Below are 16,459 nucleotides of genomic sequence, written 5' to 3' on the forward strand. Positions count from 1 at the left end.
TGCGTTTGCTAAACCCACCAGACTCCATGTAAATAAACAGTAATTTTAGCATCGTGAAATACCCTTCATTCAAAGTCGACATAAATAAAAAAAAAACTATTAAAAGCCGTTTTGGGTCGTCTTTCCACTTTTCCAACCATCACAACTCTAGTTTTGGTTGTAATAAACACATAGTTTACAGATTTACATGTGGAAATATGCTGGCTCTATACACGCTAAAAGTATTGTATTTTACATGGAGTCTGGTGGGTTTAGCGCTAGCGACCTCAGAGCTGTTTCTGGTTAAACAGAAAGGTCTCAAAGAGGTTTTAAAGGTCTATCTCTGTAGGGATCCTTTCATAATGTTGTCAGACACTTAGAATAATAATCTGAGTCTGTCAGCGGCAACAAACAGAACTTTTAGTGGACGGAAACTGACGCTGAACATTTCTCCCATTGGGTCATAGGGTCCAGTTTGAAAAAAAATGGTATTTACCCTTTAAATGTAGTACTTAATGTGCATCTCAAAACATAATTCTCAGTATTTTTTGTGTCGTGGTCAAATATTCAAGAACTCTGTATACTCCCTGCCACCCCCAAATCCTTCATCCCTCTTTCCCTTTCCTCCCTCCTTCCATCCTTCCCTCTCAGCATTTCAAAAATGAGCGTGAAGCGACGCCACAGTGTGACCATCCAGACACTAAAGGCCCGGACACACAGAGCCGGCGGCCAAACGTCGGCAGTAAAGCCACTGTGACTGATCAGTCTCCCCGAGTTGGCCAAAAAGTTCCTCAGAACACTGAAGAGACGAGACGTAATACGTCTCCATAACAGCAGGCGGCGCTAATCTGTATTGTCGCCCAAAACATGAAAACCGGCGGCTGATTGGACGAACGCGCAACGTGGGTCTGGTTTCTCCAGGAAATTCACAGCCAGACTGTCATGGCGACTCGTTCAGAATACGATCTCATATTGGACTAAAATAGTTCACCGAAACGTGTTTCTGAAAACATTTTAAGAGAGAAATAGGCCGTGCAGTTGCTGAATCTGTCTTCATTTCAGATCAACAAAGGTCAGTTTAAAAGATTTTCCTCAGATTTTGAGAGACTCTAGTCACGCTCATCCCGCTCCCCGTTTCCTGGTTAGCTCTCCACCAATCAGATGGGTCATTGAGTCTGACTGCCTATATACATACATGTTAAATCGGCCAAAATGAAGGCCGACGGCCCCTCGGACGGACGACGGCACGGAACACAATGAACAGACTCGAGTCACCGACCTCACCAGACTGTCCAACGGACGATTATCGGCTCGGTGTGTCAGCGCCTTTAGAGGTAACCGGCAATTTCCACTGGATGCGGAACGTCTGCGGAACGGCTGCGTGCTCCGCCGTCCGTCAACACCCACCAGGTCCGGATTTGTTGCGGCACGGCTGCAGCCATGACTGACAGCTGTAGTCACGAGGACCCACGAGATCTCACGAATTCACGTAGAATAGAACCACAAAACCAGCACCAGTTAGTTTCCATCCAGAGGAGTAGAGGGGAAACTACTCTGAGCTGTGTTTTCAAGGTGTAGTGCAGGGAGATATGATCCGCCGTGAGTACGGTGGAGTTTACTTTGAAAATTAACCGGATTTTTATTTTGTTTCTGTGCTGGTCTTCCTGTCCCGCACTATCTGCCGTGTGCTGAATTGCTGCGGAGCTCTCCGGCGTCCAGCAAAAATAGAAGTTCTGGGTATCTGCTCCGGAGGGCTGGGACCGCCGGAGCAGATACTATTATATACTACTATATAGAGCAGATACTATTATATACTACTATATAGAGCAGATACTATTATATACTACTATATAGAGCTGGGACGGAGTCAGGACGCAGACGTTCTGCAGTCAGTGGAAATACACACACTGACTTTAATGGAAACCTAATGACTCCGGAGACGTTCCGGAGCCGTTCCGCAGACGTTACGCATCCAGTGGAAATTGCCGGTAAGCGATGCGTGGATATCAGCTGAGGGGAGTGGATGGAGGGAGGATGTAGGGAGGATAAGTGGGAAGTGTTTTTGTTTGTTTGTTTGTTTGCGTTTTATCTGACGGTGACTCCGAGCTTCTCCAGCACCCGCGTCCCTTTCTCCTGGTACTCGTCCCGCGTCATCCAGAAGTTGTCCTTGTCCTTCATGATATCCGCCAGCACGGCGCCGCCCAGGAACACCATGTGTTTACGCCGCGGGGGGTCCTCTATCCGGATCTTGAATTTCTGCCGGTCAAAAGAAGAGCAGAGCAGTGGTGGAATGTAACCAAATAAATTCAAATTCAGGTACTGTGCTTAGGCTACATTTACATTGCTACGTTTTGGGGTTTTAAGCATAGTTTTGAGCCAAAAGCGATCCGTGTTTTTATCACTAGGAGAACTAATATCCGTTTAAACTAACACGCCCAAACCTCAAAATCTCATCAACATTCTCCTATATTGGGCATAAGGGTTTCCAAATGGCTCCGGTTTAGGAGCTTGGAAACGCCAGAACAGGGGGAATGAGAGGGGGAAACGCCAGAGCAGGGGGAATGAGAGGGGGGAACCGCCAGAGCAGGGGGAATGAGAGGGGGGAACCGCCAGAGCAGGGGGAATGAGAGGGGGGAACCGCCAGAGCAGGGGGAATGAGAGGGGGGAACCGCCAGAGCAGGGGGAATGAGAGTGGGAAACACCAGAGCAGGGGGAATGAGAGAGGGGAAACAACAGAGCAGGGGGAAAGAGAGGGGGAAACGCCAGAGCAAAGGGAATGAGAGGGGGAAACGCCAGAGCAGGAGGAAGGAGAGGGGGAAACACCAGAGCAGGGGGAATGAGAGGGGGGAAACGCCAGAGCAGGGGGAATGAGAGAGGGGAAACAACAGAGCAGGGGGAATGAGAGGGGGAAACGCCAGAGCAGGGGGAATGAGAGGGGGAAACGCCAGAGCAGGGGGAATGAGAGGGGGGAAACAACAGAGCAGGGGGAATGAGAGGGGGGAAACAACAGAGCAGGGGGAATGAGAGGGGGGAACTGGAGACTCCACCAGCTGACTTCTCTATTGGCTGTAGAAACAGGAGACGTCTCTTACGTTCTAAAACCAGCAGCCTGTTGGAGTCGAGCTCAGACCGCTGACAATTTTCTCTCGGACGTTCTAACACGGTCTGAACTGGGCCTAAAGTGAGCGGCCACTGATCTGTTGCAAACACTTGCGTGTTTCGGGACCCCTGTACTCACGGACAGCTTGTCCACGTCTCCCTTGAGCACCCGCTCCAGGTACAGCTGCTTCAGCTCGCGCTCCAGGCGGGACGGCAGGCCGGGATACATGGTGGAGCCTCCGGACAGGACGATGTGCTTGTAGAACTCGGACCTGATCAGAGAGACGTAACGATGGTGAATGACTCCAGCTGTGATGAACACATAGCCAAGGGGAACTCTGGGGAACTGCAGAGGGTACATACGTTTCTACGTCTTTTAAGTTTGTCGCATTTGTCACTATTTTCGACCTGTTCTTGCCTGTTCCTTCCTTCCCTCCTTCCTTCCTTTCTTCCCTCCCTCCTTCCTTCCTTCCCTCCCTCCTTCCTTCCTTCCTTCCTTTCTTCCCTCCCTCCCTCGCTCCCTCCTTCCTTCTTTCCTTCCTTCCTTCCTTCCTTCCTCCCTCCTTCCTTCCATCCATCCTCCTTCCTTCCTTCCTTCCTTCCTTCCCTCCCTCCCTCCCTCCCTCCCTCCTTCCCTCCCTCCTTCCTATCTTCCTTCCTTCCTTCCTTCCCTACTTCTTCCTCCCTCCCTACTTCTTCCTCCCTTCCTTCCTTCCTTCCCTCCCTCCCTCCCTCCCTCCTTCCCTCCCTCCCTCCCTCCCTCCTTCCTTCCTTCCTTCCTTCCTTCCTTCCTTCCCTTCCTCCCTCCCTCCCTACTTCTTCCTTCCATCCTACCTACCTACCTTCCTTCCTTCCTTCCCTCCCTCCCTCCTTCTTCCTTCCTTCCTTCCGTTTTGAGCGACCAGAGCGTCAATCAGAAAGTTGAAAGTAGGTCAACTTTATGGTAATGAGCTATGATGCGGTTCAGCGGCAACCAATCAGAATATAGACGTCCTTCACGCTGGCTGATTCCAGAGAAACATACGATGTAAACTTTGGTTCCTACCAAAATATTAGTTCAGAGAAAAAGGAGGAGAAGCTCATCATGGCCGTTGCTGGGTTCCCTATCATTTATGATATTTGCGTATAGGGACCAGTTAACGTTACCTGCCGGTCACATGGTCTCTAAACAGTCCGCTCACGGTGAAGTCCTGCACGGATCAACAGCTGGCGGCTGCTCGCTCTGCCTGCACGCTGCTGCGGTTCAGCGGCTAACGAGCGAGCTAACTGCTAACAGACACCGCTGCGACCAACAACCAATACACATTCTGTCATTATATATGTCATTTATAAAAGGGGACCATCACCTTATTGTGGTGGAGAGGTTTGTGTGTCCCTATGAACCTGAGGGCTGTGTTGTCTGGAGCTTTGTGCTCCTGGTAGGGTCTCCCAAGGCAAAGTGGTCTCAGGTGAGGGGCCAGACAAAGAATGGTTCAAAAACCCCATGAAAAAACGAGGTAGAGATGATGTGACCCTGCCCGGAGGAAGCCCGGGGCCCCCGTCTGGAGCCAGGCCCAGATGGAGGGCCCGTCAGCGAGCGCCTGGTGGCCGGGTTTGCCACGGAGCCCGGCCGGGCACAGCCCGAAAAAGCTACGTGGCACCTCTCTCTCCAACCCATGGGCCCACCACCTGTGGGAGGAACCGCTGGGGTCGGGTGCGCTGCCACATGGGTGGCAGTGAAGGTCAGGGGCCTCGACGGACCAGACCCGGGCAGCAGACGCTGGCTCTGGGGACGTGGAACGTCACCTCTCTGTGGGGGAAGGAACCGGAACTTGTGCGGGAGTTGGAGCGCTACCAGTTGGATCTGGTGGGGCTCACCTCTACGCACAGTCTCGGTTCTGGAACCATACCCCTGGATAGGGGTTGGACTCTTTTCTTCTCCGGAGTTGCCCAGGGTGTGAGGCGCCGGGCGGGTGTGGGGATACTCACAAGTCCCCGGCTGAGCGCCGCTACGTTGGAGTTTACCCCGGTGGACGAGAGGGTCGCCTCCCTACGCCTGCGGGTTGTGGGGGGGAAAACTCTGACTGTTGTTTGTGCGTATGCACCAAACAAGAGCTCGGAGTATTCGGCCTTCTTGGAGACCCTGAATGGAGTCCTGTATGGGGCTCCAGTAGGGGACTCCATAGTTCTGCTGGGGGACTTCAACGCGCACGTGGGCAATGATGGAGACACATGGAGAGGCGTGACTGGGAGGAACGGCCTCCCTGATCTAAACCAGAGTGGTTGTTTGTTGTTGGACTTCTGTGCTAGTCATGGATTGTCTATAACGAACACCATGTTCGAACATAGGGATGCTCATAAGTGTACTTGGTACCAGAGCACCCTAGGCCAAAGGTCAATGATCGATTTTATAATCGTTTCATCTGATCTGAGGCCGTATGTTTTGGACACTCGGGTGAAGAGAGGGGCAGAGCTGTCAACTGATCACCATCTGGTGGTGAGTTGGGTCAGAGGGTGGGGGAAGACTCTGGACAGACCTGGTAAACCCAAACGGGTGGTGCGGGTGAACTGGGAACGTCTGGAGGAGGCCCCTGTCCGACAGACTTTCAACTCACACCTCCGGCAGAGCTTTTCGTGCATCCCTGTGGAGGCTGGGGGCATTGAACCCGAGTGGACAATGTTCAAAGTTTCCATTGCTGAAGCTGCGGCGGGGAGCTGTGGTCTTAGGGTCTTAGGTGCCTCAAGGGGCGGCAACCCATGAACACCGTGGTGGACACCGGTGGTCAGGGAAGCCGTCCGACTGAAGAAGGAGTCTTTCTGGGATATGTTATCCCAGGGGACTCCGGAGGCAGTTGCAAGGTACCGAAGGGCCCGAAGGGCTGCAGCCTCTGCCGTGAAAGAGGCAAAGCAGCGGGTGTGGGAAAAGTTCGGAGAAGACATGGAGAAGGACTTTCGGTCGGCACCAAGGTGCTTCTGGAAAACCGTTCGCCACCTCAGGAGGGGGAAGCGGGGAACCATCCAAGCTGTGTACAGTAAGGATGGGACGCTGCTGACCTCAACTGAGGAGGTAATAGGGCGGTGGAAGGAGCACTTTGAGGAACTCCTAAATCCGACTAATACGCCCTCTATGGTAGAGGCAGAGCTGGAGGATGATGGGGGATTGTCGTCAATTTCCCTGGTGGAAGTTGCTGAGGTAGTTAAACAACTCCACAGTGGCAAAGCCCCAGGGATTGATGAGATCCGTCCAGAAATGCTTAAAGCTCTGGGTGTGGAGGGGTTGTCTTGGTTGACACGCCTCTTCAACATTGCGTGGAAGTCGGGGACGGTGCCTAAGGAGTGGCAGACCGGGGTGGTGGTTCCCCTTTTCAAAAAGGGGGACCAGAGGGTGTGTGCCAATTACAGGGATATCACACTTCTCAGCCTCCCCGGTAAAGTCTACTCCAAGGTGCTGGAAAGGAGGGTTCGGTCGATGGTCGAACCTCAGGTTGAAGAGGAACAATGCGGATTCCGTCCTGGTCGTGGAACAATGGACCAGATCTTTACTCTCGCAAGGATCCTGGAGGGAGCCTGGGAGTATGCCCAACCGGTCTACATGTGCTTTGTGGATCTGGAGAAGGCGTATGACCGGGTCCCCCGGGAGACACTGTGGGAGGTGCTGCGGGAGTACGGGGTGAGGGGGTCCCTTCTCAGGGCCATCCAATCTCTGTACGACCAAAGCGAGAGCTGTGTCCGGGTTCTCGGCAGTAAGTCGGACTCGTTTCAGGTGAGAGTTGGCCTCCGCCAGGGCTGCGCTTTGTCACCAATCCTGTTTGTAGTATTTATGGACAGGATATCGAGGCGTAGTCGGGGTGGAGAGGGGTTGCAGTTTGGTGAGCTGGGGATCTCATCGCTGCTTTTTGCAGATGATGTGGTCCTGATGGCATCGTCGGCCTGTGACCTTCAGCACTCACTGGATCGGTTCGCAGCCGAGTGTGAAGCGGCTGGGATGAGGATCAGCACCTCTAAATCTGAGGCCATGGTTCTCAGCAGGAAACCGATGGAGTGCCTTCTCCAGGTAGGGAATGAGTCTTTACCCCAAGTGAAGGAGTTCAAGTACCTTGGAGTCTTGTTCGCGAGTGAGGGAACAATGGAGCGGGAGATTGGTCGGAGAATCGGCGCAGCGGGTGCGGTATTACACTCAATTTATCGCACCGTTGTGACGAAAAGAGAGCTGAGCCAGAAGGCAAAGCTCTCAATCTACCGGTCAGTTTTCGTTCCTACCCTCACCTATGGTCATGAAGGCTGGGTCATGACCGAAAGAACGAGATCCAGGGTACAAGCGGCCGAAATGGGTTTCCTCAGGAGGGTGGCTGGCGTCTCCCTTAGAGATAGGGTGAGAAGCTCAGTCATCCGTGAAGAGCTCGGAGTAGAGCCGCTGCTCCTTCGCGTCGAAAGGAGCCAGTTGAGGTGGTTCGGGCATCTGGTAAGGATGCCCCCTGGGCGCCTCCCTAGGGAGGTTTTCCAGGCACGTCCAGCTGGGAGGAGGCCTCGGGGAAGACCCAGGACTAGGTGGAGGGATTATATCTCCAACCTGGCCTGGGAACGCCTCGGGATCCCCCAGTCGGAGCTGGTTAATGTGGCTCGGGAAAGGGAAGTTTGGGGTCCCCTGCTGGAGCTGCTACCCCCGCGACCCGTTACCGGATAAGCGGAAGAAGATGGATGGATGGATGGATTTATAAAAGGTTTCTAGTGTCAGTGTATTGGCCGTGCAGTGGCTGCTTGATCTTTTTCCATGATGAACATAGAATGCTGCTACGTCAGAGCGGCCAAAGCCTCAAACAGCTTCCCCGGACTTTCTGACAAGCGTCCTTGACCGGGCGGCCAGAGCTTCTTTGCAGCTCAAGTCGGCGGCGGTGTGTGCGTACAGTAAGAGACGACGCTCACCTGGTGTCGATATCTGCGGCCTGGATGGTGTTGAAGAGCAGCTCGGCCACCCCGACCCCCTCCACGTTGATGAGGTGAGGTTGGAACAGAGCCTCGGGGGCTTCGAACCTCTCCCCTCCCACCTTGATCAATCTGCCGTCCGGGAGCTGAGGACACACAACACGATCCCAGCCTTCAGAAGTGTAACGACGTCTTAAAGTGCTCATATTATGCTTTTGGGCTTTTTCCCTTTCCTTTACTGTTTTTAATATCTGTTTATGTGCATGTTATAGGTTTACAAAAGTAAAAAAGCCCAAAGTCCACCCCAAAGGGACTTACCATCTCGTGGCACGCTCTCATACTCTGCTTCTGACTGGCTAGTAGTCTTTACCTATGTACTGTCAGGGCACGCCCTCATACTCTGCTTCTGACTGGCTAGTAGTCCTTACCTAGTTACTGTCAGGGCACGCCCTCATACTCTGCTTCTGACTGGCTAGTAGTCTATACCTAGGTACTGTCAGGGCACGCCATCATACTCTGCTTCTGACTGGCTAGTAGTCCTTACCTAGGTACTGTCAGGGCACGCCCTCATACTCTGCTTCTGACTGGCTAGTAGTCTTTACCTAGGTACTGTCAGGGCACGCCATCATACTCTGCTTCTGACTGGCTAGTAGTCCTTACCTAGTTACTGTCAGGGCCCTCATACTCTGCTTCTGACTGGCTAGTAGTCCTTACCTAGTTACTGTCAGGGCACGCCAGCTGACTCCTCTATTGGCTGTTGAGCCATCAGCTGGTTTGAGTCGAGCTGAGACGGGCCGGTTCAGACCGCTGAAACTTTGGTCTGAACTGCGTTAAAACACAAAAAAACTTGGGAAAATAGGGTCCAGTTTGGAAATACCCAAGGTAAGCCTTTAATGTGACGTGACTGACCGTGTACGACTCGACCAGCACCGTCGTCTCCAGCGCCAGCTTCTGCTCCTGCTCGATGTTGTAACCCACGTAGCACAGCTTCTCCTTCATCATCCTCACCGTCTCAAAGTCCGCCGAATGGTTGAAGGCGTAACCTCGCAGCAGCAGCAGCTGGTGGACGCACAGGGAGACAGGGCGGAGTTCATGGTTATCATTATTACAGAATACAAATACTGGCTGTGTCTCAAAGCGCCTACTTGCACACTTCAAACACTTAGTTTTAATTATATAGTGGAGATAACGCAAAAAGTCAGCGCACTGAAAGTACCAGGATGACCCCCTAAAAACGGTCACAAAGTCCAGTGTGGAACGATGGACCCTACTCGCACTAAACGGGCGCCGTCTTGACTACAAAGCAAAAAGGGGAGGGACCAGGGACGTCGACCGGCAGCTGATTGGACGAACGCGTCAGGTGGGTCTGGCTTCTCCCGGATTTCACAACCGAGCATAATGGCGGCTCGTTCAGAATACGATCTCATATTGTACTAAAATAGTTCACCGAAACGTGTTTCTGGAAACATTTTAAGAGAGAAATAGGCCGTGCAGTTGCTGAATCTGTCTTCATTTCAGATCGACAAAGGTCAGTTTAAAAGTCTTTTCGTCAGATTTTGAGAGGCGGCGAGCTGAGCCGACCGCTCGTCATTTCCGGTAAGTGTTTTAACGCAAGTGTTCCTTTTGGTACTAATACTAACCATCCAAAGTGGGCACTACGGCAGGAAGTGGTCAATGCACATTAGCAGTGTACTGACCGAAGTATGCTGAATGAGACACAGCCAATATACTTAACATTTTTAAAAGAATAAGCACGCAATAAAGCAACCAAAGTCACTGAGTAACACGTGAACATCCAAAAAACAAGACAGTAAAGATCATGAAATAAGTAGACAGTAAGAAAAAAGAAAAATATGAAATTTGTTTTGACATTTAATTTGGGTTACGTTTGGAGAAAACAGGGCTCTCTTGAAACCTGAATGATATTTGGACAACAGGATTTTTTTTTTTTTGAAATAACAGACAAGAGGTGTGGTAGACTTTGTTGCCACCTTGTGCCAAAATATGTTGCCGTTCACGTAATTACAGAGTAAGCGTAGCTTCAAAATTAAACAATGAAAGCAAGTGCTTGAGAAAACTTTTGTTGTTTTGATTTTTCCGATTTAAATCCAAAAATCGACTCATAAAATCAAAGAAGTGATCTTTGTCCGTATCATATGAAACTAGAAGTAGGGCTACACGATATGGGGAAAATATATAATTGCGATTATTTTGACTGATTTTGACAGCGATTGCGATTCGATTCACGATATTGGGAGGGGATGATCATTTTTGTCTCATTATTCCCAATTTTATTGAAAAATATTGAAATGAAAATGATTATAGTGTGAATTTTGCGAGGATCTGTACCAAACAAAGATAACTTTTATGGGGCTTTTCCCTTTATTCAATAGTGACAGTGGATAGACAAGAAAGGGGAGAGAGAGATTAGGAATCAATTAATCAATAATTGATATTGAATCGAAAATAAAAATCGGGATTAAAATAGATTCGGGACTTTGTAAATCGGAATCGAATCGATTGGGAAAATCACTGAGGATACCCAGCACTATTCAAAATACAGTAAAATGACGTGCTGCTGCTTGCACTACAGACTAGGGCTGCGCTCGATTGAAGAAATTCTTAGTCGACTAACGCTCATTCAGTTGTATCGACTAATCGATTAGTTGATTTAATCGACAGAGCTGTAAATCTGAGTTTCTCCGCAAAGAGTCATGCAATAGCACCACTTTAATTCTTGTGTTTACCAGAGATGTGCTCGTACGTTTCTTTGAAATAAGTCATTCAGCATGAAAAAAGCATCAAAACATGACTAATCGACTAAAGAAATCTAAGTTGACTAAGACCAAAACGGCCGATTAGTCGACTAATCGACTAAGAGGGAGCAGCCCTACTACAGACCAACAGAGTTAACACCTTGCAAGGCACTGTATCCGTGTCACATTGTCATTAGGGGCTGAGCCCCCCTAAAGGTCTGATCCTAGAATCACCCCTGGTTTGTGCATTTAACTGTGTGAGGGAAACAGCTAGACAGGCTATCAGGAACACAGAAAGACAGAAAGACAGACTGAGAGAGAGAGACACACACACACACAGTGCGTTTCACTATCTTTGTGGTGACCCGTCATTGACATAATGCATTCCCTAGCCCCTTACCCTAACCTTAACCATCACCACTAAATGCCTAACCTTAACCCTTACCCTCACCCTAACCATAACCTAATTCTAACCCTAATCCTAAAACCAAGTCTTAACCCTCAAACAGACCTTTAACCTTGTGGGGTCCAGCATTTTGGGCCCCAGAAGGCTGTGCAGACCCCACAAGTATACTGTATTCCCTGGTTTTTGGACCCCACGAATATAGTAAAACAAGCACACACATATACACACACACACACACACACACACACGCAGCTGTCGCTACCTTGATGAGGTAGCGTGTTATGTCCCTGCCTGCGATGTCAAGGCGTCGGGTCAAGTGGGGCAGCGAGAAACCTTCGTACACCGGGCAGATGTGAGTGACGCCGTCGCCGGAGTCGACCACCACTCCGGTCAGCAGTCCTAAAAACAAGAAAGGTGCAAAAAATACGTATCATCCAGTACTCCAGTGTGCGTGTGCATTCGGGCAGGACATCAGGTACAAATTACTGCTCATCAACATTGCTCTACAACGCCAGTAGCGGTCAAAGTATGTAGCTGTACCCTAGGATTAGCATTTAGCCAATCTGTAGTCTCGCATAGCCAGACCTTCCTCCACAGAGCTGCGGAGGAAGGTCTGGCTAGTCCACACAGCATTCCTGGATGAGAGGAAAACCTGCTCTGGTTTGTTGGCATTTCTTTAAACCAATCACAATCATCTTGGGCGGTGCTAAGCGCCGGACGGAGCCGCAGTGCCTCTGCTAAATAGCCTCGGGAAGGAACTTGTTTTGGTGGAACGTGTGTACGTTCAAAAGTAGTTTTAGTCGTGCAACAGAAAACTCAGATTGGACAGATAGTCTAGCTAGCTGTCTGGATTTACCCTGCAGAGATCTGAGGAGCAGTTAACCATAGTCCTCACAAATCCACCGGAGGTTAGAACGGACAACACAGAGACAGAGGAAGGGGACGGGACATCAGGACAAAAATAAAAGTGAAAGTTCGTGGATATGGACTAGCTACCTGGATCGACAACATTTCTAGGGTGTCCCTCGCCTTGTGAACCTCAGTTTGTTTTGGGAATCAACAACAACCTTCCAGCTAGCGAGCTACACGCTGAAAATGTCAAGTTTTGCAGAGAATTTGGACCGTGGAACAAAGCAGGCCTGCTCGGTTCTTTCAGGGAATGATTGTTAAGATTTACCAAAGAATATGTTTAGGGCGTTTCCTCTCTAACTGGGACGTTTTGGGAGCGATTAGTGGGATTGCTGTGGACGAAGTACACACGGCCATAGGCGTAATTTACGGAGGGGAGATGGAGGGGTTACAACCCCCCCAATAATCCATTCTGGGCTTTCCCTGATTTTTTTTGTTGCTTTTTGAGACGTTTTTGTTTTTTTTGACAGATCTTTCGTGGTTTTGGTTGATTCTTTCTGAGTTTTGTTGCCTTTTTTCCCCCAATGTTTTTCACGTTTTTTTCTGACATTTGTCGCCTTTTGAGTTTTTCTTTCGACAACTTTTTCAATGTTTTTTGTCACTTTTCTCAATCCACGCAGACATGTCCCAGGGACCTCCCTAATGAGTTGGATCTCAAAGTTACACCAGGGCTCCAGACTGCGACCAAATGCTCGCATTTTGCGACCAAAATCTGAGAGTGTGCGACTGAATTTTACATCCAGTCGCACATGTGCAACCAGTAAATTTGGGGGAGTGAGTAAAGGCACAAGTTGTTTAGGTCTACTTGTTCTAGTGGAACATTATTGGCCAGTGCCCCTAATGTTTACATACATTTGTTAAGTATTGTTTTTAACTGTGAAATGACCGAAAGGTTACTAAGTACTTTATTACTATTTATTACTACTTTTTATTCTGAATGTATGGTATATTTTTTTAATATTTGTACTGTCGTGACAGCGATGGTGCCGTCAGTTTACCTTCTGTGTTGCATCTTCAAAAGTGCACAATAAAATGTGACACTGAATTTGATAAAGCACATTGTAATTTCTGCATCTATTACCAATAGGGATGTCCCGATCAGGTTTTTTTTGCCCTCGAGTCCGAGTCATTTGATTTTGAGTATCTACCGATACCGAGTCCCGATCCGATACTTCTATAATATATAAAAAAAGAATAAAGAAGAGTGAAAAAACAGATCCAGGATGTTCCTTATTTTTTATTTAATTCACCTTATTTTAACATTCAACAACTCTGTTAACAAACAGAGCCCTTCTGTTACAGATCTCACAGTTTGCTACGGCAATGTTGTTGTCATCAACTTTATAATACCTCCAGACCGCAGACATACTCGCGCTTTCCGCTTCAAGCTGCTTCCGTGTTCTACTTTGCCGGCATTTAACCAATAGCGTCTCTGCAACAAAGTGATGTCATGCCGCACGCGTTGCTGTTTCTGTGTGGAGTCAAAAGGGTCTAACTCTGGGCCACCGCATAACTATAGATGTGTTAAAAAATAATGAGAATATATATACATATATATCCGAGTCCTGATCGGGAGGTAACGTCCGATTCCGATCGAGTCTGAAACCACGTGATCGGGCCCGATTTCCGATCACGTGATCGGATCTGGACATCCCTAGTTACCAAAGTATGTATTAGTAATACAGTGGAAATTAGTAGAAATGTGAATATTTGGTTAGCATGTTGACGTGTGCCCCTAAATTTTCTGGTTGTGCCCCTAAAATTTTCAGTTGGGGGCCACTGAGCTCCTAATAAAAAAAGTTAGTCTGGAGCCCTGTACACGGAGACGGACACTGGTAAGAGCCAATGAGGTGTAACCATGTATCAGCTAATTTAAATAGCTCACGTTACTGTGTTGGGTCAACAGTTAACTTCATTTAATATTGCATGTGGCGTTTTCTTTTGTGCTGTGTAAATGTTCCTCCAAAACAAGTTCCTTGCTGAGACTATTTAGCAGAGCCACCGTCGTTGCATCCGGAGCTTAGCTCCGCCCAAGACCGTTGTGATTGGATGATGGTTTAAAGCACTTGTAAAACTCGAGGCCCGAGGGCCAGATCTGGCCCCTCGCAGATTTTGATCCGGCCCGCATATCGATTTAGTAGCGATGTTACCTGTGAACCCGCCCTGCTTCGAGGTGTGGTATCTGACTATTTACCATTGTGATCTAAGTTTTTGGTATAAGGAGGATGCATGAACTTTACCCCACATTCACTGAGAACATCTGGAAATTGTTAACATGAGTAGAGGTCCCCCCATGACAGAAGAGACCTTTTTTGGAGTTGTGCCAGATAACAGGCATTGATTGGTCAGTTATCTGGTCCAATGGTATACTTACAAAATCACGTCCTATGCTAATACAATGCATTGAGATATAAGCTGTGTATGAAGGTAAATATGGTGCAAAAAGGGAGAGCTTTTAGAATACAATGTGAGAACTTGCAGAACAAAAAATCTGAACTTGTATGTTAAAATTTGCACTTGTAAAAATTTTATTTGCACTTGTAAAAATAAAATTTGCCCTTGTAAAAAATATTCACACACATGTGACGTGAATTTGAAGTCATACAAAGAAAAAAAACATGAGAGCTTGTAAAAAAAATCTGAACTTGTAAGTTGAAATTTGCACTTGTAGAAAATGTTCACACACCTGTATTCTGAATGTGAAGTTACAGAAAAAATATTCACAAATGTGTAGATTGATATTTACATGAACACAATGACAGCTGCAAACCTATAATGCAACATTTACTCGTATACTTTTTTTTTTTTACTCATTTTCATTTTCCATCACAACCACAACTCAGTGATTACAACCTCTGGAATCTGTCACTGCAACTTCACATATGAGCTCTCTCGCATCACAAAGTGACGAATCTGCACCTCGACTTTCACAACACTCTTGACGATACATTTGGTGCAAAACTAATTTGTACCTGTGGACTTAGGCTGTGGAGCTCTGAGCTAACAGAACGGGAAAAGCCTTCTTATATACAGTCTATGGGAAAATCAGGGTTTCTATCGCCAGATGAGGGACAACTCTGTCTGGCTTATTTATGTAGCATGGAAACTTGGTGGAATAGCATGCTAGCGTTAGCTAACTAGCAGCCAGCCCGCTTCTAAATAAATACCTTTTTTATTGTCTAAACATTTTTAACAGTCAAACTAAAACACTGGCGGTGAGCTCCAGGGCCTGCAGCCGCAGCAGACTTCATAGAGTTCTGAAGCTTCGGAGTACTCAACCTTTTTTTCCGATACAACTGGATTGAAAGCTTCAGTTCACCATCACTAAAATTTAGGTTCATCATATATTTTGGCCCACCTAGTTGTTGTCGCTTTTTCAACGTTTTGTCAGTTTTTTCTGAAGTTTTTGTCACTTTTGGATGTTTTTTGACGCGTTTTACGGTGTTTTTTCTAATATTTTTGTCGCTTTTGACGGCTGAGTTACTTTTTTGAGGCTTTATGTCGACCATGCTGTAAGTGAGAAGACTATACAGTCAAAGATGTTTGACTTTTTTGATGAAATAAAAGCACCTCAATGAACTAAAAGATGTCTGGCCCTTGATTCTTTTCTTCCCAGTGTGGCCCGTAGTGAAGTTGAGTTTCACACCGCTGGTTCAAAGAAATACAAACATCCCAGAGCGGGTTTTTTCCCTCCTATCCCAGAATGCATCTGTGGTGTAGCCAGACTTTACTCCACAGCGCTGTGGAGATACGAGCCGGCGATGTGAGAGATGGTGGCTGATGGATTTTGTTCAGAGATGTCTAGGGCTGTCCTCGACTAAAGAAATTCTTAGTCGACTAACACTAATATGATTTTGTCGATTAATGGATTAGTTGATGTAATCGACAGAGCTGTGCTCTTTGAGAGGTGGTTAAGACTAGAAAAGCACAATATAAATGTAGTTAATGAACCATCTGTAAAACTGAGTTTCTCCACAATTAATCCTGCAAAAGCACCACTTTAAATCTTGTGCTTACCAGAAATGTGCTCATAAGTTTCTTGGAAATGAGTAATTAAGCATGAATAAGCATAAAAAATGACTTATCAACTCAAGAAATCTTAGTCGACTAAGACCAAAACGACCGATTAGTCGACTAATCGACTAAGAGGTGGCAGCCCTAGAGATTTCAGGGTTTCCTAGTTTAGAAGTCATCACGAGCGTTAAGGCTGATTTATGCTACTGCGTCGAATTGACGGTGTACCAGTCCTTCCAGAAAAATGTGGAGTTTTTTTGTGATTGTTGCGGGCAAAACTCCTTGATTATGCGGCACGTTTTCTTAAAAAATGCGATGGAATATGCGGGATATTTATGCAATTTTATGCGATGAAATTGCGGGAACTTGCAAAAACTGTGGTTTCATCATGGCT

At 47.8% G+C, this 16,459-nt stretch overlaps 1 protein-coding gene across 1 annotated transcript in view; it reads right to left on the bottom strand.

The window, feature by feature from the left end:
* Nucleotides 1-1,926: 1,926 nt before the first annotated feature.
* The window catches only part of LOC116059209 (actin-related protein 2-B), a 25,400-nt gene continuing 10,867 nt past the window's right edge, over nucleotides 1,927-16,459 (bottom strand). The window contains exons 5-9 of the mRNA XM_031312162.2: nucleotides 11,405-11,541; nucleotides 8,890-9,039; nucleotides 7,981-8,126; nucleotides 3,218-3,350; nucleotides 1,927-2,235 (exon numbers count right to left, since the gene is read on the bottom strand). Of these exons, the coding sequence (XP_031168022.1) occupies nucleotides 2,065-2,235; nucleotides 3,218-3,350; nucleotides 7,981-8,126; nucleotides 8,890-9,039; nucleotides 11,405-11,541 (737 nt within the window). The 3' untranslated portion in view covers nucleotides 1,927-2,064. The remainder of the gene's footprint in view (nucleotides 2,236-3,217; nucleotides 3,351-7,980; nucleotides 8,127-8,889; nucleotides 9,040-11,404; nucleotides 11,542-16,459) is intronic.

This window comes from Sander lucioperca, chromosome 4 (assembly GCF_008315115.2).
Source record: "Sander lucioperca isolate FBNREF2018 chromosome 4, SLUC_FBN_1.2, whole genome shotgun sequence".
Classification (NCBI taxonomy): domain Eukaryota; kingdom Metazoa; phylum Chordata; class Actinopteri; order Perciformes; family Percidae; genus Sander; species Sander lucioperca.